General features: G+C 45.9%; 1 protein-coding gene across 1 annotated transcript in view; it reads left to right on the plus strand.

The window, feature by feature from the left end:
* Positions 1–27,840, plus strand: part of LOC146816616 (serotriflin-like) — a 138,148-nt gene that overhangs the window by 70,966 nt on the left and 39,342 nt on the right. The window contains exon 7 of the mRNA XM_085609146.1: positions 3,975–4,123. Coding sequence (XP_085465272.1) covers positions 3,975–4,123 — 149 coding nt within the window. The remainder of the gene's footprint in view (positions 1–3,974; positions 4,124–27,840) is intronic.

Raw genomic sequence — 27,840 nt, forward strand, 5'->3', positions numbered from 1 at the left:
AGAGCCACTGGACGAATTCGTAGTGAAGATTTCAACGTTCTGATTTGGTCACTCTTTTGGAAGTCAAAAATCTTCAGTGGGATGAAGCTAGAGGATGTGGCCAACAACAGTTCAGGAGGGTGGATACCCCTTTGCCAAGTGACTGCTTAACAGGATTTTCTGCTACATAGAAGAACGTATTGGGAGCTACACCGATGTCAGGCTGCGCAGAGATGATACTCTAGCAGATCAAGGAGCGGATTGGTCATGATCTTTTCTCTGTTCGCAGAGCAGTTTTTAGCAAAAAATTCACATGTTTTGGATTTTGGCTATCTGGACATATTTAACACCACAACCAAGGGTTCAGGACTCGAGGGGTACCACTTGGGCATTCAGGACTCACCCAGGCTGGGTCCAGGTGCATGTTAGAGATGGTGGGAGCCTCTAATATCCCTGTGGCTCTGAATAGAAGGCCAGCAAACATGCCCCTGAACTGCCCCTGGTAGTCCTGGGTTCAACTGATGATACAGGGCTCGAGCAGCATTGCTGGCCTCTGAGGGTTCAAGACACGCTCCAGGCAGCAAAGCAGTTCTTCAAGCTACAACAAATCAGTTTTGTGGAGTACACAGCAGTACGTCCTCTGAGAGTCTTTCTCCAGTGAAGTGATTAATGGGCCTGAGGGTCCTGTTTTTATATCTGGTGCCTTTTTTGAAGTAGGATAAATGCCTAGATGTTTTCCTTTGGAGTGCTTGGAATTTCCTGATTCCCCTGCCCTACCTCCAAGCTGACTGCACGGAAAATGCAGTGGTGCCAAGCTCTTTGTGTGAACGCAGAGCACAGCCTATTCAATTGCAAGTAGGGCTGTGCCCAGAACTGTCCCCAATGCTGCCAGCAGATGGCCAAATCAGGCATACCTAATGCATCTATCGTGTAACTGCCTGGGAGGAATTAAAACAGCCCATCTGCCAACTACACCCAGCCGTGTGACCTAGGTCTGGCTGCAGGCACCAAATAGCAAAGGGCAGGAAAATGCCAACTTTTTAAAAGTGGCATTTTCAAAATGTTGATCTAATCTCCAACTTTACCACTAAAGAGGATTATTAATTACAATTTTATAGATACCAAACACAAAATTCTGATTTGCCTTCAATCAAAAGTTAGAACTTATTAAATGTAATAAGGCAATCCAACCTTATCCTATGGGAGAGGTAGGCCTCACAGGAGTGAAACATGAATTTAGCGGTTTTTCACTACCAGGACATGTAAAACTAAAAAGTAGATGTCCAAACTTTTATTAACAGTGCACCCTGCCCAAGGGCTGCCTCGGGCCTACTTTAGGGGTGACATATGCAAAAAACAGGAGTTTAAGGCTTGGCAAGGGGTTCTTTTCAGAAGTCTATTTGGCAGTTTACATTTATATTCAGGCTGCAATGGGAGGAGGCCTGGGACATGTTTTAAGAGGCCACTTAAGTTGGGGGCACAATAAGTGCTGCAGGCCCACTAGTAGCATTTAATTTACAGGCCCTGGGTATACGGTACTTGAAACTACAAGGGACTTATAAGTAAATTAAATATTCCAATTCGGTGTAAGATTGTTTAGGGAGTGGGCAAAAGGACATTAGCACTGGTTAGCAATATTAAAGTGCACAGAGTCCTATGGCCAACAGAAACGAATTTCAGCAAAAATGGAGGAAAAAAGGAAAAAGCTTTAGGGGAAGATTATCCTGAGGCAAGAGGTCTAACAGGAGGGCAGTACAAGTTCTTCTAAAATATGTTGCTGCTGCTCTCTTCCCCAGTGTTGGTGTTCTTTCCGGCTGCCTAAAGCCATGCACACATATTTACAAAAGTGTGTGTGCATGATGTCTAGCAACGTTTTTGCCCTGGAAGGGAACCCTTTTTCTACACTGTATGGTGTTGCATAGTGCAGCATGTATGCAAAGTGGGAAAGGTTAGGAGAAATAAAAATGTTTCTCCTTGATAGCACCTGCTATGAGGGGATAATTTTTACGTACAAAGCCATGTCTACCATTGTTAGTAGATGTAGCTTTGATTAAAAAGAAAACAATGTACCACTCATGCAATGCTACCTTGATGCAAAGTAACACAAAGCAGCACAAAGGTCTATTTGCAATATTTTGCATTATTTTCGAGATACTTTCCAGGTAAAAATAATGTTTTGCTCTGGAAATACTTTATCAACACTTTCCACCAGTTTGTATCACATTGCCTGATTTTACACTGATACAAAGTGTTGAAAAATCTGATCCTGAGTCTCAATCCCACACACTACCTCTCTGAGGCACCTTGGACTGCTCACCTTCACTTGCTTGAGAGTCAGCAATGATGCCAGGACAACAGAGGTAACCAGCCCCAACCACCATGGTTGAGCCCACATAAACACAGCTTGTGCTGTGCCCCATATCCCCACCCTCCTAAACGCACTCTGATAGACAACTATGTCAGAGTAGCTTTGTGTGATCCATAGCCTCACACAATTGTGCAGATGGGAGTGCACTGTTTTGTATATGATATGTACTGGTAGCAGAGCATTCCAGTACAACTTACTACACCTTCACCAGGGATCTTCAACCTTTTCTGTAATAAGAGCTACTCATATTAAATGAACATCATACAGAGCTGCTAACATTATTAGTCTTGTAATATTGATCACAACACAGAATTACATAAGTACGCATTCCATGCAAGATTATCGGTAGCGTTTACCTCAGTACACCAAGCTACATAGCCAGTAGTACTGTAAAAAAGGCTTCATCAATTTGGAATTCTGTACAGGGTTCATGCATAATAGCCATAGCTACACGATAACAAAGAAATAATAAGTCTCCCCAAAGCTGCATAATTCATCACTCAAATTGCTGCTTTATATGTAACATAGCATAACATGATGTAACATAACGTGTATTTGTGAAGTTCAGGTTCATTCTGAAAGGTATCTTGACGCTGAAATAACATATGTTCATAGGTACCCAACTCGAAGGTTGACATGGAAATTCCATTGAAAAGTCAACCAATTTTCTCTAAACATCAGCTTATGAAGTCTGAAAACACACACATTTTTCTCTTGAAGAAACATTTTCAATTTAGGTATACATATATCAACTCAATTAAACAGACTCTTCTAATTTAGTAGACTGGGCTGCATGCAGTAGAGCTACTTACAGGTAGCAGGAGAGCAACCTGTAGCTCACAAACAACTCATTAGGGAAGCCTGGCCTAGAAACATTTTAGAAGGATCCCATGCATTGGATGTGTTGGTAAACTGCAGCACACATGCAATGAGTGGATGTTTTTGAGAAATGAAAAGACTACTTCTTGTTAATGCCTGCTTCAAGAAGGCTTTAGTTTTTATGCAAAGCCAGATCTGGCTGTATCAGTAGGTAGGACATTGCATCAAAAATCCGTATATTTGCCCTGTTCCTCTCGAGTAATGCCCCATTAACTTCTACTCCCTTGATACAACATGATGCAAAGCTGGACAAAGCACCAAATACCTATTGCCATGAACATTTAATACTAATGTGTTGTTTTGCGTTGCGTTGCATTGCGATGGCACAAAACCTCAGTGAATCTGGACCAAAGTGTGATTTGATACAAGCCAAAGTAGAGTGCGCTAACTGCTGCCAAAACGACTCCCCGAAATTAGCATTTGTAGCTATTTAGTGTGCCCGACAGGGTCAAATAAACATTTCATTCTCCTGAAGTTAATAATTTAAGCAGTCCTACATTGTGTGATGATAGGTGATACTATTTACAACACTCAGGCCTGCTGTATTTTGTGTTTTTTAATCGGCCTCATTGTCCAAACTATGGCTATTATATTTTTTAGGTGTAGAAAAGAAAGTGTAGATTATGATAGGACAAAATAGACTCTGAAATGCCATACACTAATTTTACTATTATTATATAATTTTTGCTATCCTTGATTGATTTTCTGAAGTGCACTCATTTTAATGTATTTTTTCCTTTTTTTTGAGATTTCACATGTGGGGAAAACCTTTTTATGTCCTCATTTCTTGCGGACTGGAGGGACGTGATTGCATCTTTTGACAGTGAGAAGGTTGATTTTGCATACGGCTCTCAAAAACCTTCGATAAACGGAAACGAGATAAGGCATTATACTCAGGTAGGTCTTCAATTTCAATACTGTATTCAATCATCTTCACTTTTAGGAACTGTATGAGTTATCATTCTTTTGAACTAAATTTTAGCACTTTGTTTTGTCTATGTTGCACTAAGGTGGTTGACTGTTGCGAGATACTTTAAATACCAATACTTCCTTTCTGAATATAGCATAAGATGAAATGAGATGAAACATCACTGTTAAAAATTGGCCTGTTGGTTGACTGGGGTATGAGCCCTGGTCAAGCAGCAACCACAATCCTAGTCAGGGTATGAGGTAGGCAAATCCTAAATGAATCTTTACTCACCCTCTGATAGCTTGGCACAGAGCTGTCAGGCTAAACTTTCAGGCAATATGTAAAGTATTTGTGCAACACCACCCAAAAAGATCCCACACCAGGTTTAGAAAAGCAGAGTAGATGTTCATAATTAAACAATTCCAAAATGACAAAAATACAATCAGTAGAACCAGAGTTATTGAACTTTAAAGTTTACAGTGAAAAATAGTGTCAAAGTGCACATAGCACTATTGAGGGATATCTAGTTCTGCCGGACCAGGATAAAGTCACAAGTTCAGACTGACCATGATTGAGTGCGGGCCGGCTACAGGGAGCCAGTTAGGTCTGCTGAACAAAGTACCCTACATCCTGCTTGCAGAGCATTGCATGATTATCGTTGAAGATGTGTCATGCAGCAGAGGCTATGCATCAGTACCATGATGCAGCAATGCAGCTGTGTGATGTCCTGTTGCATCATCGTCAAGGATACTGTCAACGGGGCTTGCGATGTGAAGTTCTCTGTCGATAATGCGGGTGCAGCAGAGGTGATACCTCAGATCCGATGAGGGGTGAAGGTTTGATGTGGATTTTGGCATTGTCGTTGAGGCTGAAATGATGAGGGATGCGAGGGGCTTGGGCTGGGGAAAGTGTCACGTAGTGGCAGTTTTGAAGGCGATGCATCAGTCCTAAGAGGTGGTGGCGATATAAGTGTTTTGGAACGAGTCCAATCCACACAGCCACAGTGATGCGTCGAGTCTACTCAGAGATGCGCCTCTCAGCCGAGGAGATGCATCGTTCTGCTTAGGGGTTGCGTCATTCAGCAGAGAAGTTGCCTTGGTTCCACTGGCAGGCACCTTAGACTCACTTACAAGGGTCCAGGACTGGGGTGGCACCACTTGACAGGGTAGACTTGCAGATGGCAGGGTCCAGGACTGCTGTGCTGCTGAAGGACTGCTACTCTGCCAGACTGCTGATTTGCTGGACTCCTGCTTTACTGTACTGACTTTTTGCCCCCTTGCCTGGGTGAGAAGGCTTGACTTGCATCACTTGAGCCCAGAACCCAGAGCGAGACCCAGGGCTAGCTGGCTAGTGGCCTGATCTGAATCCTCAGGGACATAACAGGCTTTCAACCAGGAGGTCAGCTAGCTAGTACCTCTGGGTTTTTGGGTCAAGTGATGCTCACTCAGGCAGGGGTCAGCAAGCCAGAAAGTCAGCACAGCAAAGCAGGAGTCCCCCAAACCAGCAGTCCAGCAAAGTGGCAGTCCTTCAGCAGCACATCAGTCCTTCTTTATGGCAGAGTATCCATAGGTCCCAAACTGTACTGTTTTGGTGGTGTCTGAGGACCAATACTTATATCCAGTGTTGCCTTTGAAGTGGGGGGAAGTGGGGGGACTACAAAGACATGCCTTTGAAGTTCCCAGAGGTCCTTGCTTTCTACCCTGGCTCAAGACTCACTACAGAGTGGTATGCAGCCCTATGTGTGTGGACAGGACACAGCCTATGCAGGTGTAAGTGAGGCTGGGCCCAGCTCCTCCCTCCCATACTGTAAGAGATGGTGCATTGAGACACACCTAAGCTGCCATTGTGTGTGGCTGTCTAGAAGGAATACACAAAGCCCAACTGTCAGCTACACCCATCCATGTGATCAGAGACGGGTCACTTTCTAAAAGAGGAATTTTCAGAACTGCGATTTAAAACCTGATTTCACCATAAGTTTGGATTTTAAATTGTGATTCCAGAGACACCAGAACTGAAGGGTTTATCTCATACCAACTGGAAATTACACTTATAAAATGTAATAAGGTAATCTCAATGTTATCCTATGGGGGGTAGGCCTTGCAGTAGTGAAAAATGAATTTGAGAGTTTTTCACCACTAGAACACAGAAAACATAAAAGTGCATCTCCTACCCTTTAAGTGCATTGCCCCCTGCCATCTGGGTTGTCCAGGGCCTACTGTAGGGGTGACTTATATGTACAAAAAGGGAAGGTTTGGGCCTGGCAAAAGGTTTATTTTACAATGCTACCGCAATGCACTCAATATTCAAAAGATTAAACTCAATTCCTCCTGGTTTTCTGTGTGTGCATCCCTGTCATCGCGCTGTGTCTGAAGGCCTCGAATGAATGATGACTGCAGGAATGACAGGTTTGGAAAACAGCTGCCTGGCTGACGGGAGCTTTTATCTTGAAAATTTCTCTGTTTTCTTTGCTGAATTCCAAAGGTTTATGTTATGCTATTTTCAATTAATACCCAGTCACCCAAGGTTCATATTCTTTTTTTTTCTGGAGTGAGAACTCTGCTCACGTCGGCTCGACTGTTATGATGAGACCCCTGAGGAAGGGTCGTCAATGACCCAAAATGCGGTTTTAAAGAAAATGTGTGTTTAATGTGCTACCACTACCAAGAAGTAATTGGTACAGAAGAATTTTTCTAATCAAAAAAATATTTGGGGCATGCAGCTGTAAATGTATTAAAGATACAGGGGGCTGTCCCAGATCCCCATGCCCCAGGGACTGCCACCTTCCCAGGGCTAATAGAAAAGAAATGGAGGCCTCGTGGACCCCCAGGTGCCATCAGGCCACCACCTCCCCAGGGCTAATTAATTTTTTATGGGGGCCTTATGGAACCCCCTGGGTCCCAGGGACCACCACCTCATCTGGGCCAAATGTAGTTTTAAAATAAGATGGGGGCCATACAGCCGACCTCCAGGGCTGTTCTCGGCCCCTTGAACTGCCACCTCCCAAAGGTAGGCCCTATTGAATTAAAGGAGGGGGGTGCTCGGCCCCTCTTCTGGAATCATTAGTGGCCCTGGAGACTGTAACCCCCAGGGCTGGCTCCTGCTATGTTCCAGGGTGACCACACCCGGAACATATCTGTTTGCTGTGGTTTGGTGGGAGCTTTAACCGCTCCGGCTATGCCACAACAAACACTCCACTTCCAGCAAACAAGAGCAGAGAAATGCTCTAGCTTGCTGGTAGCGAACCATTCATCTGTGTACCTGCCAAGCAAGCAGTTAAGCCGACAAATTGCTTTCAGACACAGGGAGCTGCATGTTTAGCAGCTCCCTGTGTCTGAAAGCAATGCTGGGTCCTACAAGAGGCAGGGAGCTGGGAGGGACGGTTGGGGCCTTCAGGTTCCCCTGTAGTCCAGTAAAATAATGGGTGCCCTTGGGGCACCCAGGAGACATGGCCGGGCCCCAGGGGAATGGGTGCCAGGGGCCCAAAAAATAGGTTGGCCCCCGGGGAAGATACCAAAGGCCCCGCCGTTTTTCTCAACCACTGTACAAAGGGGCCTCCTGGTGCACAACTTGTTGGGGGATGAAGTCTCCTTAGCTGGTGAGTGTCCTTGGGGGCTAACAACCCCTCCTGTTACCTCTAGTTAGTCTCACACGGCAGAGTGGCTGAGATTTGATCCAAGGCCTGCCCCCTTTCTCCACCACTATGCAAATGCGCCTTCTGGGGCACTACTGTTTTGCGGATGAAGTTCCCTTAGACTCTGAGGGCCCTTGTGGGGCCTACAACCCTTCCTGTTACCTCCTGTAAGTCTCCCACAGTGGGATTGCTGAGAGCTTGTTGGAGGCTCCGCCCCCTTTCTCCACCACTTTCTCCACCACTCTGAAAATACACCTCCTCGTGCACTACTGGTTGGGAATTAAGTCTCCATGGCTGATGATGGTCCTGGGGGGCCAACAACCCCTCATGTTAACTCCAGTAAGTCCAACACAGCAGGATTGCCGAGAGGTCATCCCATGTCCCGCCCCCTTTCTGCACCCCTCTGCAAATGCACATCCTGGTGCACTGCTTGTTGAGGGCTAAAGTTCACTTTACTCCTGAGGAACCTTGGGGGCCAAGAAGCCCTACTGATACCTCCTGTAAGTACTACACTGTGCAGCGCCAAGAAGTGCCAGTAACAGACAAAAAAACAGTGATGTAACTGGCACCTCTGTAACTAATACTTGGAAAACAAAAGGCAGTCACTCTCGCCAGAGCTAAAAATACACGAAAACAATTCATGTGCAACACTCCAGCCAGGAATCTGACATATCTTCTGCCAGCACTTGGAGAAAGCGCAGCACAAAAGGGAGCATAGAGGCCAGATTATTTGCGCAAAATAAAGGTTTCATATTTTCATCCCACCACTGCCCCTCAAAAAAATGAAAGTTGGTCTGCAGCCAGAGAGAGGAAGCCCCTCAGCTGAGCTCTTGAACCCCATATAGGATACGTACACACTCGCTACTGAACTCCCGATAGCAATTGCCCTCATCGGATGAACATACAGAAAACGCCATTGTTAAAAATGATGTGCGGTGTATGTGTCAGGCAGTTTCGGCATGCACGAAACAGCAAGAAGAAAGAAATAAAATGTACCCATGCCTTAGAAGGGGCCGATAACAACCCATCGGCAACCTATATGACCTTTGTAAAGCGAGGTGTATATGTGCTGACCACCACAGAGAAGGCACAATCCTTAACTTAGAGCTGTGCAGAACAACCAATGCAGCGTTTTGCATTGAAATTGCAGATTTGTTTATATATTCTGTTTATTCTGATATCGAGGATGCCTCAAAGCAATCTAACAGGGATTCAAAACATCCCACACACTTTCTTCTTGAGAGTTAGACTTGCACACCATTGAAAGTTTAGAGAAAGTATGCGGCACAAAATGGTGACCAGAGATGCTTTATGAGCAAAAACAGAAAATGCCGCATGACCTATAATCAGCGTTAGTACCACCTATAATCTACCTCCCTATAAAAGTTCTTCAACCAAAGTAAAGGGGCCAGTAACCATGGGAGGTTACAAATGAAAACAAGGCGGTACTAAGGAGGGACTAAGAAGCCTATTAAGGAATTAGAAACCAGCATTTATGAAGGACAAAAACACAATCTAATGAAATATATGGGCGGTGAGTGGGTAGGGCTTTTCTTCCATAATCCACTACAGCAGCTTACCATAGCAGCGCATGCGCGCAGACTCAGGCTCGACTTAAAAACATGGAAATTCACACAAAAAAAACAAGGTTACAGGGACGTTATATTTAGGAATTAGCATTTAAAAAACCTTCAAAATTCACAGAAGAAAAGCAAAGGTTACAAGGATGTTATAGTTAGGAAATGGAATAAAAAAACATGGGAAATTCACTAAAAAAACATAGGTTACAGGGATGTTATAGTTAGGCCCAGGTTTCACTTGTACCAAACCAGTAAAAATCAGCCTATAAGTTATTCAGCTAACTATAACACACGCCCCCACAATGCACTGCTTATGACCTCACATATTACATCACTCATGAATGGTCAGTGACATCACTGATGACATCACTGATGAAATCACTGACAGCCTCTCAAATGACATCGCTGATGACCAATTTTGGCCCCGGGGACCCCATATCCCACGGCCTGGCCATTTATTTAAAAAAAATGTCATTAATACTAAGGGAGGGGAGGTGAGCTGTGCAAGCCCCCACCCATCGGGTGATTTTAGCCCTTGGGACCCATCCCAGTTCGAATTGAGCCCCAGGGACCCTATCCCCCAGGGCCTGCCCATTTAAAGTGGGTGCCTCCAGGGCACCCACTCACCAATGGGACCCCGATGGGAGCCTCAAGGCACCTGCAGTCCCTGCTGGCTCCCTGCCTCCTGCAGGAGCCAGCATGCTTTTACACATAGAGAGCCGCTAACATGCAGCTCCCTCTGTGTAAAAGCAATTCTGCTGCGCTTCTATTAAGCAAGAACATTTTCTGCTCTTGCTTACTAGAAGCCGAGAGACATTTGCTATGGCTTAGCGGGAGAAGCCATGGCTAACAGAAATGTCCCAGGGGTGGGCACCCTGGATGGGACATTACAGGAGCCGGCCCTGGGGGGTGGTGGTCCCTAGGGTCATCTAGGGCTCTCTTCTCATCTTCTAATTTGCCCTGGGTAGGTGGTGGTCCTGGTACTGTGGGGGCATGCGACCCCCTTACATTATTTTACATTAAAACCTTGGGAGGTGGCAGCCCACAGGGCTGTGAGGGGTTCCATGCAGCCCCCTGTATCAAATTAAAATAAAGCCCGGGGAGGTGGCGGGGAGACCAAACAACCTACCCCACATTAATATGTTAAGAACTCCCAGGGAGGTGGTGGTCCCCGGGGCATAATAAACCCCAGGAGGGGGCCCGTGTGCCCAACTCCCTTATTAAAACAATGCCCCAGGGACTTGGACTACCCGGGTGCTGATAATGAACGAAGCACAGAAGCCCACGCTTCATTTAAAAAAAAAAAGAATAATTCCAACCGGATCTGAGTATCCCACTGAATTCTTTCTTTTTAGCGTGCTTTTTTTGGCTCTGTGGGGGTCCGAGTGGGAACCCTCAAGAGGCCTAGGGAATCAGGGTATTTCTGTCTTGCCCCCTTTTCTTTTTTCTTGTTTCTGTTTTTGTGTGACTCGGTTCAACCGAGTCCCAAGATGGCCGCCAATACTTCCTGGATGAAGTGGTTGGCAGCCAATCAAATTTCAGTAGGGTCTGAGTAGGCTGTTGTGCTCCCAGATATCTATATTATTTAAACGTAAATATCTCTAAAAAAACTACTGAAAGGATTTACGCCAATTAACATAAATCACACTTTCTGGACCAACATCTAGCTTTCGGTGGTGTTATTCTATCCATTATTCCATTCATCGGTTCGTGCTGTATTAGTGTTCAAAAATGTTTAAAGCCCCATAAACATAACATGGGGAAAACTAGTTTAGGGACCCCCCTTTTTTCTTGGCCCCCGCTTGACAGATTATAGTGAAAATTTCAACATCACAGTGGAACCAAAAAGGGGACGTTTTGTGAACATTTTGTGAAGATTCGACAAACGGCACCGAAGTAATTGGCAAAAAACCACGTTTCCTATGGAAATTTTGGTTCTAACTATAACTACATACTGACAACTGCCAGTAGTTAATATATATGTATTTGTGTGTGTGTATATATATATATTATCTACTGGCGGTCGCCAGTAGTTATAGTTAGGACCGTGTTTCCATAGGAAATCTGAAAATTCTATTTTGAATAACTTTGACGCCGGTTGACAAATCCTCGTGAATTTTTTTAAATAGGTGGGGCGCTCCGCTCCGCTCCTACCCTGAAAGTCTCGGGGTGATTAGTCAAGCGGGGGCCGAGAAAAAAGGGGGGTCCCAAAACGCGTTTTCCCCATGCATTTTTCCATAGGGACCTTTAGTCCAAGGTACAGCCCGAACGGCTGAACAGAATTATTTGAAATTTGGCAAAGAGAAAGTCCTCAGGTCAGGGATGTGCCTTTTGAATATCTGGAGTCAATCTGTTCAGTAGTTCCTGAGAAAATTTCAGTTAAAAGTACATATATATCTATAGGCGCGCACCGTGCGCGTACGGTAAGCATACCGTACGCGCACGCTGCCGTGCGCGAGCGTAATTCTGATTGGTGGTTACATGACAGTAAACATTACAGTCGGTCGAAATCAGGAAGTGTCGGCCGCCATTTTGTCTCTCGCAGTCTGAGGCAGTGAAAAACAAAGGTGGAGAATGTGAAAAGGGGGCAGGGTGGACAGTTCCTGACCCCCTAGCCTTTGTCAGGGGGTCACTGAAGGACCCCCAAGGATGAACATTTTTTTTTTTTTTTTTTGAAAAAGCGCGGGGTGCGTGCACGGCACGCACAACGCATCGTGGGCGCACGGTGCGCGCACGGTGAAGAACCTGAAAAAAAAATATTAATAAATACATAACTTAGCATTTTAAAAAACGTACAAATTCAGTTAAAAAACCATAGGTTTCACACACGTTATAGTTAGGAATTAGCATTTAAAAAACCTTGCAAATTCACTTAAAAAACCATAGGTTTCACACATGTTATAGTTAGCTGGACATTTCCCCAGGGGCGTAACACAGGCCCCCGCAGCCCCCGCGGTGCGGGGGGGCCCCCACGCTCTAGGGGCCCCCTCACTCATCAGAGCCAGCCAGCAATCCTCATGTTTCTAAGGATTTAAATGGTGCGTAGTTGCGCACGCCCGTCCTCCCAATAAGTTAAATAGTGCGCGCAGCCGCGCACGCCTCGGCCAGGCGGCCTCTACATTAATTTAAATGGTTGGTGCGCACGCCCGGGCCCGGAAGCTCTTCATAATTAAATGTTGCACAGCGGCGCTCAGTTGTTTCCGGGCGTGTCTGCGCGGTCTTCAGTGTGGGGCATAATAGGGTGAGGCTGGTGATTAATATGCGCCAAGTCCTCTACTGGACCACGGCCGCGCTGCCCCTGGATGTTGCGGCTCAGCTGACCCGACAAAAAGTAAGTGCTAGCCTCGCAACGTATGTACTCTTATTCAACAGTGAGTTCCCGTCACAGTGTGCCTGTGGAGCGCGTTCATTTTAATGCAGGTAAAGTGTGCTTTATGTAACTTATAGTGCGGCTTGCTGCAAGGCACTTTAAATCATACAGCGCCCTGGCTCACTCAGCTGCTGCACTGTGTGTGTGTGTGTGTGTGTGTGTGTGTGTGTGTATATGTGTGTGTGCGTGCGCCTCGCAGCCTCTTCTCCCGAATGAATGCCTGCACCGTCCGGTGCTCTCTGCCGTGGCGGCCGTTAGTCAGCGCCTGTTAAGTATGTTGGCTCATTAAGGCAGCCGGAGTAGTGGTCTGGTGTCGTGGCACTGCAGCCTGCCAATCCCACAGCAAAACAAGTGTGCAGGCTCTCTGCATTTGCCCAATTTTGTTGACAGAAAGGCGGGCACTTTTAAAAACTCAATTCCAGTTACTGGACATATGCACTTGTTGATCCGATGTTATCGCTCGTTTGAAAGCAGAGCATCCACTTTTGGCAGGGAGATTGTTGAAATTCATGCAGGCATTCCAGAAGTTATTTAGCACCGCAGCCTCCCGTGAATAATATGCTAACAAGGCAATTTAGACATATCTTTAGTTGACCTTTTACTCACTGGTGGCGAGATTGAGCCAAAACCTAGAGATGCTTGCTTATAAATTACGTTCGCAGCCATGAACTAGAGCGAATATTTAAATCCTCCCTTGTAAAATGAGAAATTCAATTTTATAACGATGCTGGCACAAAGTCGCAAGTGTGAGATTTGGCTTGTCTGGTTTCCAATAGAAAATCATAGGGCAGTCCCAAACACAGCATTTAGGTTTGCATCTTAAGTACCCGAGGCCCTGTAATGTATTTTATATTCAGAACAATTGCATTGGGATTAATTTGTTCATAATAAGACGGGCCTATGGCTGGGTTGTATGTTCACCTATGACTCGAAAGTATGTAATGTGAAATGCGACTGTGGTCTGAGATGCAATTTTGATAGTACTGAACACATTCTATGCACTTTCAGAGAATCAACATTTTTTATGAGGCCTGTGTCTTGATATGCATGTCCTAAACGGGTTGAGATCAGTTTTAATTTAGACCTATGAATTGAAAGTGTAAGAGATGCAGTAACTTGTAGAAATTTTGATAGCACTTTACACACTCTATGCACTAACGGTGAATCAACCAAGCTTATTTACAAGCCCCTTGCACCACCCGTACATCACTTTTCCCATGTTAAAAATGACGCAAAAGTGGCACAAGAGGCTTGTAAAATTAGCCCCAACATTTTTATTAAGCCTGCGTTTCGATATACATGTTTAAAATGGATTCAGACCAGTTTTATTTTAGATCTATGAATTGTCAATGTTTTTGGACATTTTTAATATGTGTACTCAATTAATCTTGTGGAAGTGGCAAAATACTAAGGGCCTGAGTATGACTTTGGCAGTGCAAGACAGGCTGCCAGGCTGCTGCCACACACTGCCAAAGCTCACCGCCGGCAACCCACCAGATTAAAAGTATTTTTGTAGTCTGGCTCCCGGTCCTTTGGCATTCCCACTGTGATGCCTTTCAAAAAGGCACCGCAATGGGAACGTCAAAGGCCGTACCTGCACAACATGGACTGCTAAGTCCATGCCATGCAGGAACAGGGGGTGCATGCACTAAGGGAGCACACCCAGGGGCGTAACACAGGCCCCTGTGGTGCGTGGGGGCCCCGCGCTCCAGGGGGCCCCTCACTCATCAGAGCCAGCCAGCAAGCCTCATGTTTTTAAGGATTTAAATGGTGCGTAGTTGCGCACGCCCGGCCTCCCAATAATTTAAATAGTGCGCGCAGCCGCGCACGCCTCGGCCAGGCGGCCTCTACATTAATTTAAATGGTTGGTGCGCACGCCCGGGCCCGGAGGCTCTTCTTAATTAAATGTTGCACAGCGGCGCTCAGTTGTTTCCGGCCGCCTCTGCGCGGTCTTCAGTGTGGGGCATAATAGGCTGAGGCTGGTGATTAATATGCGCCAAGTCCTCTCCTGGACCGCGGCCGTGCTGCCCCTGGATGTCGCGGCTGAGCTGACCCGACAAAAAGTAAGTGCTCGCCTCGCAATGTATGTACTCTTATTCAACAGTCAGTTCCCGTCACAGTGTGCCTATGGAGCGCGTTAATTATAATGCAGGTAAAGTGTGCTTTATGTAACTTATAGTGAGGCTTGCTGCAAGGCACTTTAAATCATACAGCGTCCTGGCTCACTCAGCGAGGGTGTGTGTGGTGTATGTGTGTGTGTCTGCCTCGCAGCCTCTTTTCCCGAATGAATGCCTGCACCGGTGCTGTCTGCTGTGGCAGCCGTTAGTCAGTGACTTTCAAGTATGTTGGCTCATTAAGGCAGCCGGAGTAGTGGTCTGGTGTTGTGGCACTGCAGCCTGGCTCTCAAGTATGTTCTTTCCACAGCTTTTTGTAATGTCACTGCTTTTACAGGTAATTCACGTCTCTCCATCTGATATCGAGGTACGAGCTCCTGTGGCTTTAGTAAAGCCACAGTGTTCTTTTGGATATGGCTCCCTGATGTGAGCACAATAAACTGCGGACGCCTCGGGGTGAGCCCAAGTCAGTGGGAGGAGATCTTTGGGAGGGGGCGTAGCGGCCAATCTCCATCCGGTGTAAAGCAGCACCCCCTCATCCCATCGGGGTAGGTGCTCTGGGGGCAGAATGCATGATCTTGTAACCGCTTCCGGTGCCATCTGGTGGCCTGGAGGAATCCTTGCTCGCCTCTGGGAGGCGAAAACCGCCACTGTGGAGGCCTGGATCCGTCGCTGCCTCGCTCCCCCTGACTGAAGCTGTCACAGAGCTCTGGGCTGGTCCGTGAGCATATATAGGCCCCTAACACCAGCATCCCTCTGCAACCCCTTAAGGTGAGAGATGCTAGATGTTGCAAGCAGTAGCACCTACATGTAAGGGCAGTGACCTGTCTGTGTTATATGTGCAGGAAGGAAGAACAGAGTATTCAAATTGATAACACAGAGTGGCTTCAGTACTCTTTACTTTGCAGCTACATGACCCCGGTATTGAAATTGCAGCAGGTGCTGCAGGTAAAAGTTAATGTGCATTGCAAAAGTTGTGTGAAATACTCAGAACTGAGGGGCATTTGTAGAGTTGTGTGTCACTGACTCAATCTTGGAATAAACAGCACGGTGATAGGAAGTACACTTTCCAGACAAAGAGAGTAAGAGAGAGAGGGAACGAAGTTGTTCATGTTGAAATGTACAGCATCAGAGTGCACGGGCGGGAAGCACAATAGTTGACACCAGGTCTGATTCCAGGATTCTGAATGGTCTTAGGCATATGGCCATTAAGGGAAAGGTGACCCTAAATGTCAATGCAGGAGCTACCTGAGACTGAAAAGCAGAAGAGAATAGTTAAGTATTCTGCCAGATCTTCTTTGAATTTGGCTCCTCTGGCCCCCTGGATCAGCAGCCATGCCCCTCAGGCAGAAATCTCTGCCGTTCGGGCAGGCCCACGTTTACCAACTCATCTGCCCTCCAAGTGTGTTTGGAGGGCAGCAGGGGCACAGGCTTGTGTCTGGGGATGAGCCCTGCACTGCCCCTGTCTTTAAAAGATATAGCTGACAAGTTTAACAGACTCAGCTCTCCATTGACTGCAGCACCATCTGAGGCCCCCCTTTAGTCCAGAGAAAGATGCTTGGATCCTGCCTACCTGTGCGATGCCAGCAGGGCCAAAGAGTCAAGCACTGCGCAGCATTGAGGCACATGCAGAGTGGCATACAACATTTACAATCAGTAGGTAAGTAGCCAGGCCAAAAGGGGCATCCACTGCTTAGAGAGTGATGTCTCTTTGGAGAGGTGTAATTTGGTATTTACCTATGAAAAGGAAGAGTTTGGATTTAATTATCAGCCTTATGGTAAAGTGTATAGAGTCAAACTTGGTCAGGCATTGTGATTTATCCATAGTAGTCCAAGCAGGTGCAGTGGAGCAGGTGTAAAATTTAGGATGTGTCGAGATTGTGCAAGTGTATGGAGGCGTTTTCGAGGAGAGTCTGTTAGTGACATTCCATTCCAGGTGTTTTGTAGCAGTTTCAAAACCTCTTTAAAGCTTCTCATTGCTCAAGTGTAATTTCTAATATTTCTTTCCATACACTTTGTTGCTCTATTTTGCTCACGAAAAATGTCACTCATAGTCATTGAATGTCACTCATAATTACACTGAGATTATGAAAATGTCACACATACGCAATCTGAAACCTTGGCAGATATGAAGGCTATTCATCTTGGCCACTGGCTACGCCGGTGCGGGGCATGTACGGGGCATGCCAACTTGGCTGTGGACCACTTGCTTCAGGGTAAGAGTTTGTTGAGGCCTCACACATCCTGTTAGGGTGGCCTAGTCGTGAAGGGCACTACGTTATTGCCCTTCCATTTCTAGTGCTTTGCAGCAGCTAAATTAAGAGTTTCTAATTGCTCAGATGGGTGTTATTTCTGCTATTTGTGTTTTCCTCGCATCATTCCCTGATTTTGCTTGTGAAAAAGTGTTACTCATATTTGTGGAAATGTCACTCATAATTACACTGAAAATATGAAAATGTCACACATAGCAATCTGAAACCTTGGCAGCTATGGTGACCTGTGAACAATGCAATTGTCAGTCATGCCCATTGCGCAGCGCAATAAAAGTGCGCGTGACTTGTGAGGTATCCCATCCCAGGACCCTGCCTGAGACTACTGTACTGAGGGACCATCACCGTGCAGCCTCCGGGCATAATTTAATTATTACTAGTACTAGCCCCTGCCTGGCTAGCCTTGCGCTGTCTTCTGCTACCCGCTCGTGCCTGCCTCAGAAGCTGCAGGCCAGGCCTCAGGTGAGTGAGTGAGTCTGTCTGAGGCAGGAGTGGTCCGAGCCTCAGGCTGAGACATGTATTGCTATCATTTATACTCATTAATGTTTAGAAAAATTAAATTTTTTAAGAGATATCGCAGTACTGCCTACCTATCATGTTCATATACTACTCAAGGCTGTCCTGCTCAAGAACGGGTTAGTATTTGCTATGTTCTAGAAAAGGGCAGCATTTATAGGGCTCAAGTATAGGGCAGTATTCACATTGTTTTAGAATATGCCTCTAAAGCTAACTCGTCCTATGAGTAGTATTTTATTTTATAGCGTCACAAGAAGGTCTTGGCTTCTTCGGTGTGCTACGCGGCAGCGTTCATGTGATGAGCAGGCTGCCTGTGGTCACCGCCTCGTGAGTACATGCTTCGCTGCGGCAGGGGCACGGGGCCGGTGCTGAGAAACTTCACAGAGGAGTCGTGTGGGCGGGCGTGTAATACCGGGGGTCCAGCTGGCACAAGGCAGTTAATGTGATTTCACACGCGGGCTGGCACACAAACCAAGCAAAGGGACACCCAGTGAAGCTCTCGCACTTTCACACTCGAGCCTCTAGTCTAGGGCCTCTTTTTCACGGCAATGCGCCTCTCAGCTGGAATTAATTGGGCAGAGGCCAGGGCAATAGAGTAGGTATCCTCACTGGGTGTTTGCAATGCCAATCCGCGCCTTCCCTGTTTTCCAGTGCAGGCACACGCTTGAACAGAGTGCCATGACAGCATTGACGGGACTCTCAGGCCTGGCACTGTGCTGATGCCCCCGCCGGGTCACAGCAGCTGACCCAGTGGTGGTGAGTGCAAAGATGCTGCACCAGTGATCCTCTGCACCAGCGCGGGGTCGTGTATCGGCGAGCCCTGTCCCACCTTGCAAGCGCGTTGAAGCCTACTCTGGTAGTTAAATGAGGTTTTTGACTTCTAGGCGCTCGCACGCAGCCCCTTGTGGCGAAGTCACTCGTCCTTGAAATTGGTGTGATCATATAACCCTGGGCGGCCAACTACGCTATGCTTGCGTAGCTTGCGTAGTTTGTGCTACTTCGCGCTACGCGAATTGCACATAGCACAGTGCAAAAATGCGTAGCGTAGTTGGCATTTTATGCTCGCTCGCGGTCCTAAACGTCAAGTTGGCGACCGCGAGCGAGCAAAAAGACATCCCGGCGAGACTTTTTCCTTGTTCGCGATCGGCAACATCAAGTTGGCGATCGCGAGCGTGGAAAATAAACCTCCCGGCAAGATTCTCAACGCGGGGAATGCTCGCGATGAGTAACTACCAGTCCGCGTTGAGAAAGCTGCCGCTCGAGTAAAAATCTACTTGAGCGGCAGAAAACAGCTCGCACTGTGCGAGATGCTGTTTTCAATGATTGCACAGTGCGGGCAAGCATCCGGCACTCTGCAATCATCCCGAACAGCGCACTACACAGTTCGCGTAGCGCTACGCGTATCTCATGTAGTGCGAAGTGCACTTCGCGTAGCTACGCGTACCGCTACTACGCAAACTACGCCCAGGGTTAGTGATGATCGACTCTTACAAAACAAGCCGTTCGTTTCAAACCTGCCCTAGGCTAGATCTCGACTGTCACCCGTGTTGGACATGCAAAGCAAAGTCATCATGCCAAACTGTAAGGTAGCCTGCCCAGGTATAGAATCCTTTGTTGTACTTTCCTGGGGAAGAGAAACTCTCCAGAATCGAAGGGGGGTGCGCAGACTGTGTCCTACGCTTCACACTAACAGTTCGAGTTCTTTGCAGTGTGTGGGATTAAAAGTAGAACCTAATAATATATAGTAGGCCCAGGGCATAACACAGGCCCCCGCTTTGCGGGGGAGGAGTGGGCACGCTCCAGGGAACCCCTCAATCAGTGGAGCCAGGCCTCTTCATTAATTAAATGATGCGTGCAGATGTCTCCGCGGTCTTCAGGGTGGGGGCTACAGATTAGCATGAAGGTGGGTTGGGAATCGTACTTGTAATAGCGTAAAATACTTTAAGTAATGCATAAAAATGCCTTTATGTATAACTCACACACTGGTATGTCACCAGATAACTATTACGCCCTTGCTGCAACTTAGCACAACTTTGCTTCTTGCAATATGTTTTCCAGCCTATATTTAACTAGCAAATAAAAGTGATTTGTACATTTTAGTTAATCTTATAAACGAGGGGTCCAGTTAGAATTTCACTATGGCTGTCATTCTGAAAATGTTATACTATTTCAAACCCTAAAAGCCCTTTGTACTAGCATTCCTGCCCCACCCTACATCCCCTCTGACTAACAATCTACTCTTGTGTTTCTGGGCCTCTTCTCTCAGCCCTGCATACTAGGTGCTCATGAATAATACTGTTAGGCAATATCATGAGAGAGGGGTGTAGGTGGTAGGCTGACATGGAGCAAGTAAATAGAGAAAGAGAAGTTAGGGGAAACACCTTGATAAAGGGACAAATAGAAAAAGTGATTATGAGCGAAAGAAAAATTAAGGATGTGAAATAGCGGATGGGTATATAAAGGAAAGACAGAAAGAAAGACTGGAAGGAAATAAACATGAAACGAAATAAGGGAGAAAAGGCAGGATGGAAGGGTGAAAGGAATGATGAAAGAATTAATGAATAGAGTAGTGGAATAATTGATAGAGGGAATGTTGAAAGGATGGATGGAAAAGTGAAAAATCAATAGGTGAAAGGGTGAATGAATTGAAGGGTGAAGAATAGATAGATTGGGAAGAGTGAAGGCTGAAAATTTTAAATAATGTGTGGATTGATACATGGATATAATGATTGATGGATGCATGAAAGAAAGGCTATAAATATGTACATATGAAAGGACTACAGTCTTCCGATTGCATCCATCTGTCATGGTTGGTGCACAGCAGTGGGAGCATATCCCACTATAAAAATGCAAACAGCCCTGCGTCGTGGTCACACACAGAGGAAAGCTCGCACTCCGAGATATAGTTGCTGTAGTAGTTTATTCCAATGTTTATTCAAAAGACTGAAGTCTTTCTACCGGAATGATCTTTGTGGTGTTATTTCTGATATTTGTATATGTTGATCATCTTCATTCCTTAATTTTGCTCGCAAGAAAGTGTCACTCTTAGTCATTGAAATGTCACTCATAATTACACTGAAATTATGAAAATGTCACACATGGCAATCTGAAACCTTGGCAGCTATGCCACGAGCAGCCCCCGTTTTCCAACCTCCAGGGGCCCCATCAGTGTTGTAGCACATACAGGCAGCACTACACTCTCTTGCTGGCGTTGGTTGCACCAGTGAGTTGCCTCATAACAGTCCTACTTCATAAATTAAATGGTGCGTGCCTCATGCTGGTGGTGCAGGTGACCTGAGCTTTGAGGCCCAGAAACTAGGTTTATTGAAGGCAACTACCTCGAGTCCAGAGACCATTTGCGTATTTACATAACTTTTGTAAACTGGTTACACAGGCTTAGTTTTTTTCTGGTTCCAGTACCCCCTGGGCCCCCACTCTGCCTATTCCTTGCATTTGAAATGTACATTTACTGCTGTAGTGTGAGAATGCATTTCATGAAAAGGAATATAAAGTAGGGTTGCCAAACAAAAAATGCCAGCCATGTGTTTAAAGAGCCTGGAAAGACCTCGTCTTGGCACTAAATAGGGTTATAAATAAAAAAGTATGTATTCATTTGTAATGTGACTTTTCTATCTTTGTTCCCTTTAATCATTAGTCATGGATCTCATAATTCAGGCAGCCCTAGAACACAATTAAAGTGCATTCTATTTATATTTGCTGTTCGAAGTATGCACAGATAAGTTCTGATTATACGGCTTTAGGTGACTGCTTATTTTTGTCGGTAGGGCAAAGTGGTAGGTGGTGGGCCGGGCTGCTAGAGGGGGGGCCCCCTCATTGTGCTTTGCAGGGGGGCCCCCTCAAGTTTCGTTACGCCACTGCATTTCCCTCGTAAAAAACCAATGAAATTCCCCCGTTATAGTTAGTGCAGGCAACTATAACTCATGCGACCGCAATCCTCTGCTGATGACGTCAGATATTACATCACTGTATTTTGGCACTTATTTACCCATGTCTTCTTCCATTAATCTTTAGCTATACATACATTTTTCAGAAAGACACATATGTCATCAGTGATGTAATATCTGACGTCATCAGCAGAGGATTGCGGTCGCGTGAGTTATAGTTGCCTGCACTAACTATAACAGGGGAATTTCATTGGTTTTTTACGAGTGAAATGTCCAGCTAACTATAACATGTGTGAAACCTATGGTTTTTTAAGTGAATTTGCAAGGTTTTTTAAATGCTAATTCGTAACTATAACGTGTGTGAAACCTATGGTTTTTTCAGTGAATTTCAAAGGTTTTTTAAATGCTAATTTATGTATGTATTTTTTAATTTTTTATGGGATTTTTAGCGTGCACGCACGGTGCGCGAACCTCGCTTAATTTCCCGTTAAAAATGTTAAAAAAAATTTTTGCGTGTGTTTTTTCAGCGTGCGCGCACAGTGCGCGCACTCCGCGATTTTTCTAAAAAAAAAATAAAATCTTTTTTTTGCCCTTGGGGGTCCTTCTGGGACTCCCTGACAAAGGCTAGGGGGTCAGGAACTGTCCACCCTGCCCCCTTTTCACGTTCTCCACCTTTGTTTTTCACCCCCTCAGACTGCGAGAGACAAAATGGCGTCCGACACTTCCTGGTTTCGACCAATTCGAATGTTTACCGACATCTAACAACCAATCAGAATAAGTTATGTATTTATACATTTTTTTTTTTCAGGTTTTTCACCGAGTTACAAGAAATCTGAATAAAAAACGCAAAAACACAAGAAAAGGAAGCAGGGTAGAAACACCCTGACCCCCTGGGCCTGCTCAGGGGGTCCCACAAGGACCCCCAGGGCAAAAAAAAGCATTTTTTTTTTTAAAACGGCAAAATTCGCAGAGGATCTGTGAATCCTACCGTGAAAATAAAAAAAAAACGTGCTTCATTATTATTTAGCCCCCTGGTGGGCCAAGTCCCTGGGGCATGGTGAAAAGTAATTGCGGGGGCCCAGGGGGCTTTTCTTAAATATTTGTGGGGGGGCCGCAGCCCCGGGGACCGCCACCCCGGGCTTGTTTTTTTAATGTTTGCGGGGCCTTCAAGGCCCCCCCAAGCCCTGGGGTTTTTATCAAATATTTGCAAAGGGCACAAGGCCCCCCCGCAGCCTCGGGGACCCCCAACCCCCAAGCTTGTTTCTTTTTACAAATTAAACCTGTGGGGGGGTCAAGCCCCCCACATGCCCCGGGGACCGCCACCTCCCTGGGGCCCTAAAATGCAAATTTGGGGGTCCGAACCTCCCTGGGGCTGTGCATTGGAACCCTCCTGGAGCCTGTGATGGCCCTGGGAACTACCACCCCCCAGGACTGGCTCCTGCAGTGTCCCGGGGTGCCCACCCCGGGACACTGCTGTTTGCTATGGCAGGGAAGGAGCCTCGTGGCTCTCGCCCTGCCCAAGCAAACTGTGGTTTGGATTTATTTTTTCCAAAATCCAAACCAGATTGCTTTTCCACACGGGGAGCTGCATGTCAGCAGCTCCCCGTGTGGAAAAGCAATGCCGGCTCCCGCAGGAGGCAGGCAGCCGGCTGGGACTGTGGGGCCATTGAGGCTCTCTCTACGGTCCCCAACGAGAGGTCAGGCCTGGGGGATGGGGCCCAAGGAGGCAGGGAGGGGCCACAGGGCTGCGTTGCAGAGAGGTGGTCTGGGCCACGCCCCTTTTTACACCTCCTGCAACACAGCTCTGTGGCGCTTACTGGAGGCACCTGGTGGGCTAGTTGGACCCCAGGGACTGTCAGGATTCAAGGGGACTTTATCCCCCAACTTAAAACGCGCCACGGGGTGCCTTTGCACAGTGGTGAAGGGAGGGGGTGGGGCCTGAGGTGACATGTGTGCAAACACGCCCTGTGGCATGTTTTAAGTTGGGTATTAATTCCCCTTCAATCCTGAGGGCCCCTGGGGGCCAACTAGCCCACCAGGCACCTCCAGTAAGCGCCACAGGCCTGCGTTGCAGAGAGGTGGTCCAGGCCATGCCCCTTTTTACTCCTCTCTGCAACGCAGCTCTGTGGCGCTGGAGGTACCTCGTGGGCTAGTTGGACCCCAGGGACCCTCAGGATTCAAGGGGACTTTATCCCCAACTTAAAACGCGCCACGGGACGCGTTTGCACAGTGGTGAAGGGAGGGGACGGAGCCTGAGGTGACATGTGTGCAAACATGCCCTGTGGCACATTTTAAGTTGGGGAATTAATTCCCCTTCGATCTTGAGGGCCCCTGGGGGCCAACTAGCCCACCATGTTTTGCATTCTGTCCATCAACTGTTGTTTTTGCATTTGTCACCCCGAGTGGGACGGGTATGCCCAGACGTGGGACACGTGCTTTCCATGCCACTGAAATCAAGCTATCCAGCCTGAAGAGGGGTGAAAACCCCGAAACCAGTCCTAGGATGCTTGTTTCCAGTCCAGGGAGGACCAGGCATGGCAGTTGGGGCTGGACTGTTCCCATGAGGCACAGGGTCAAGACTGATTTGCATATGGCTGGGTTCAAACTGGAATGGCATGGTGAGCAAAGAAACAATGGATTTAGGCCCAGATCTCTGTACTGGGGTGAATGTATGACATTGTTCTGCATTCTGTCCATCAACTGTTGTTTTTGCATTTGTCACCCCGAGTGGGACGGGTATGCCCAGATGTGGGTACCGAGATCTCCATTTTACTGGAATCAAGCTATTCTGGCTGAAGAGGGGTGAAACCCTGAAACCGGTCCTAGGATGCTTGTTTCCAGTCCAGGGAGGACCTGGCTTGGCAGTTCGGGCTGGACTGTTCCCATGAGGCACAGGGTCAAGACTGATTTGCATATGGCTGGGTTCAAACTGGAATGGCATGGTGATCAAAAAAACAATTGATTTTCTACTTGAGCGGCAGCTTACTCAACACAAATGACGGTTTCTCAATGCAAGCAGTCAAGAGCATACGCGACCACTTGCATTGAGAAATCTGACCGCCCATGTTGAGAAATCTCGCCGGGAGGTTGATTTTCCTCGTTTGTGCATCCAACTTGCCGTTGACGAGCCCGAATGAGGAAAAATCTCACCAGAAGGTAAATTTTCCTCGCTCGTTATCGCCAGCCTGATGTTGACGAGCAGGAGCGATGGAAAAAAAACTACACAGAGCAGATTTTTTCGAAACTCCGTGAGCTCCACATAACGCGGAGTGCAACAACTCTGCAAACTCTGCGAGTGAAGCAGAGTTCACTGCCTAGGCGGCGTAGTAATCGCCTTTAAGAAAAACTCACTACTTTCTATGGACACTCTGCACACTACAAAGAGTTCCTCTATAAATCTCATCCAAACAATTATATGGTGGTTCCATGCCCATCTATGATTCCTGCTGTGCACCTGTTCCTCCCACCAGCCCACATGTAAAGAGGTATAGCTGGAAATGAAACGAGTGGCCATCTCAGTTCCACAGAGTTGATGGAATACTTCATTAGCAAAAAGAAAAAGAAAATTCTCTCCAAACACCATATTTATATATATTCACTGAAAAAAACAAAGGTTACAGGGACGTTAAAGTTTGGCTTAGATTTTACACACTCAAAACCATAGAAATTCAGCAGTTATAGTAACCTGAGCTAACCTTGCCATGTTGTGAGTGATGTAATATGTGAGGTCATAAGCAGTGCATCATAAGTTATAGTTAGCTCAGGTTACTATAATTCTGAATTTCTATGGTTTTGCGCGTATGAAATCTGAGCCTAACTTTGACATGCCTGTAACCTTTAATTTTTTTCAGTGTATTTCTAAGATTTCTTTAAATTCTATTTGCTAACTATAACATCCCTGTAACCTTAGTTTTTTAGTGAATTTCAAAGGTTGTTCAAATTCCATTTCTAAATTGGTATGTCCTTCTAATATTTAGTTTTTTTAGTTAATAAGAAGGGTTTCTTTTTAATACTAAGGGGCATATTTACAAGCCCCTATGGCTACCGAAATGTCACTTTTTTGATGTTCCAGTGGTGTAGTGCGTGGTGCTAAACCACTTAGTGTTGCTTTAACACCCCGTTGTAAATATGCCTCTTTCCGCCACAGTCCTCTGCCACAAAGAGGCATTCAATGTGTGTTGCTGAGGGCATTCCACTGCAAAACATATTGCTTTTTGACATTGCCTCACATTTACAAGGATGTGTAAACCTGTGGCAGCGTCAAAAACTAACGCCATGCAATAGCAGCCGTTAGAATGGCACACGAGGAGAAATGCTTTTATTTCTCCTCATATTTGCTTTTTCTATGTGTGCTGCGAACTGCAGCACACATAGAAAGTGCAAAAAGCCACTAATGATGGTTTAGGTGCATGAAGGTGTCCCTTCCTGCACATAAACAGTCAGTAAATAATGACAATTTGCTACTTCTATGTGTGTTGCATGCAGCACACCTAAAAGTATCATATAGCCATGAGTGATTGTTTATGTGCATCAAGGGACACCCTCCTGCACATAAACAGTAATGGTGCCTGCGTTGCTACTAGGCAGCACATTTTAGTGCCAGTGCTCGGGAAAACACTGGGGTGCGCCGTATTTTCTACAGTTTTGGAAATGTCAGAGCTCGGCGCTGCCAGATTTGGCGCAGCTCCACACTCCAACATTTTCTAGTAAATATGCCCCTCAGTGTATAACAGTGTATTTTGATTTTTTATTTAGTTTTTTTTTAACTGATGCCAATATTTTTTTATAAATATATTTTATATACATTTAAAACATAAACATCACATATGTCCTTTATGAAAAGTTTATGGAGGTTTTTTAAAGTAATTAAATACATTTAATTTTGTTGACTTTTTTTGAGCAAGCAGTACTTCCGCAGGTCGTAAACATAGACAGACTACTACTCTATAGTTTCTAATCCCGATCATATGATCGGAATGAATCTGTGAGCCTGAATCTGCGGATTCACTGAAAAGTTTTAAAATTATTTCAAATATGTACACCCCTCCATTTTCTATTAATGAAATCAGCATAAACATATTTGCAAGTATATATAAACCAACTTATATACGTTTATCAACAAAGTTACCCATTATGCAAGTTTTTAAAATTTGCTTGAAACCACACCCAGTCCTTGTCTTTTGATTGGATATATGAGGACCCAGCCATGCATATGGAAAACCATGTCCAAAACCAGTTACTTCTAAAGTGAAGTCTCTAGAAGGAGAATTGAGAACCGGTGGTGCTCTGCCTTTACAGAATGGCTGAAACTACATTTTCTGTACAGGATACGCATCCACAACTTGTTGAGGATAGAGTGGAAGAGACACCACCTCGCAGAAAAGAAAGTGAAGTATGCCTGGGCATGTCAGTGTGTATCTAGGTGTGTCAGTGTGTGCATTGTTGTATGTCTGGCTGTGTCTACTTATACATCGGTGTATGCACATGTGTTTCAGTGAATGTATCAGTGTATGCCTGGATGTTTTATTGGATGCATTAGTGTTTGGCTGGATGTGTCATTGTCTCCTTTCGCTGTATGCCTGGATGTGTTAGTCTATGCATTGGGGTATGCCTGGGTGTGTCAGTGTGTGCATCGGTGTGGACATGGGAGTCTTGTTGGATGCATCAATGTTTCACTGGGTGTGTTTGTGTGTGTATTAGTTTGTGGTAGGAAATGCCACTGGCTGTATCAGTGTCTGGCTCAATATCTAAGTGGCTGTATCGATATGTGACTAGGTGTGTCATGTGCTGTATAGGTTTGTGCCTGGGTGTGTCAGTTTCTGTATCAGAGTGTGGCTGGGTGTATCAGTAGTTGTATCAGTGTGTGTCCATATATGTCTGTGGCTGTATCAGTGTATCCCTGGGTTTGTCAGAGGTTGTATCAGTGTGACCCTGAGTCTCTCAGTGGTTGTATTGGTGAGTGCCTGGGTGTCTCAGTGGGTCCTCATGGATGTGTTAGTCTGTGTGTAGTTGTACTAGTGTATGACTGGCTATGTGAGTAGCTGTATTGGTGTGTGGCTTGGTGTGTGAGTGACTGCATGTGTAGTAGTAAGGAAAGACAAGGGTACCTCGATATGTGAAGCTGGGGTGGTATAATGTTTTAGGAAAACAATGGTTCTGGTGAGGCCCAAAGGTCCAATCAAAAAGTAATCCCGTGGGGGACATTGTATTAGGGTTGGGAACGATAATTGATATTTTTAGGGAGCGGTAAGTAATATACAGAGGGACATGTAGGTCAAATTATAACTGTTATTTATTTTCAGAAAAATAATAATAGTA

The sequence above is a fragment of the Triturus cristatus genome, chromosome 6 (assembly GCF_964204655.1).
Source record: "Triturus cristatus chromosome 6, aTriCri1.1, whole genome shotgun sequence".
NCBI classification, from domain to species: domain Eukaryota; kingdom Metazoa; phylum Chordata; class Amphibia; order Caudata; family Salamandridae; genus Triturus; species Triturus cristatus.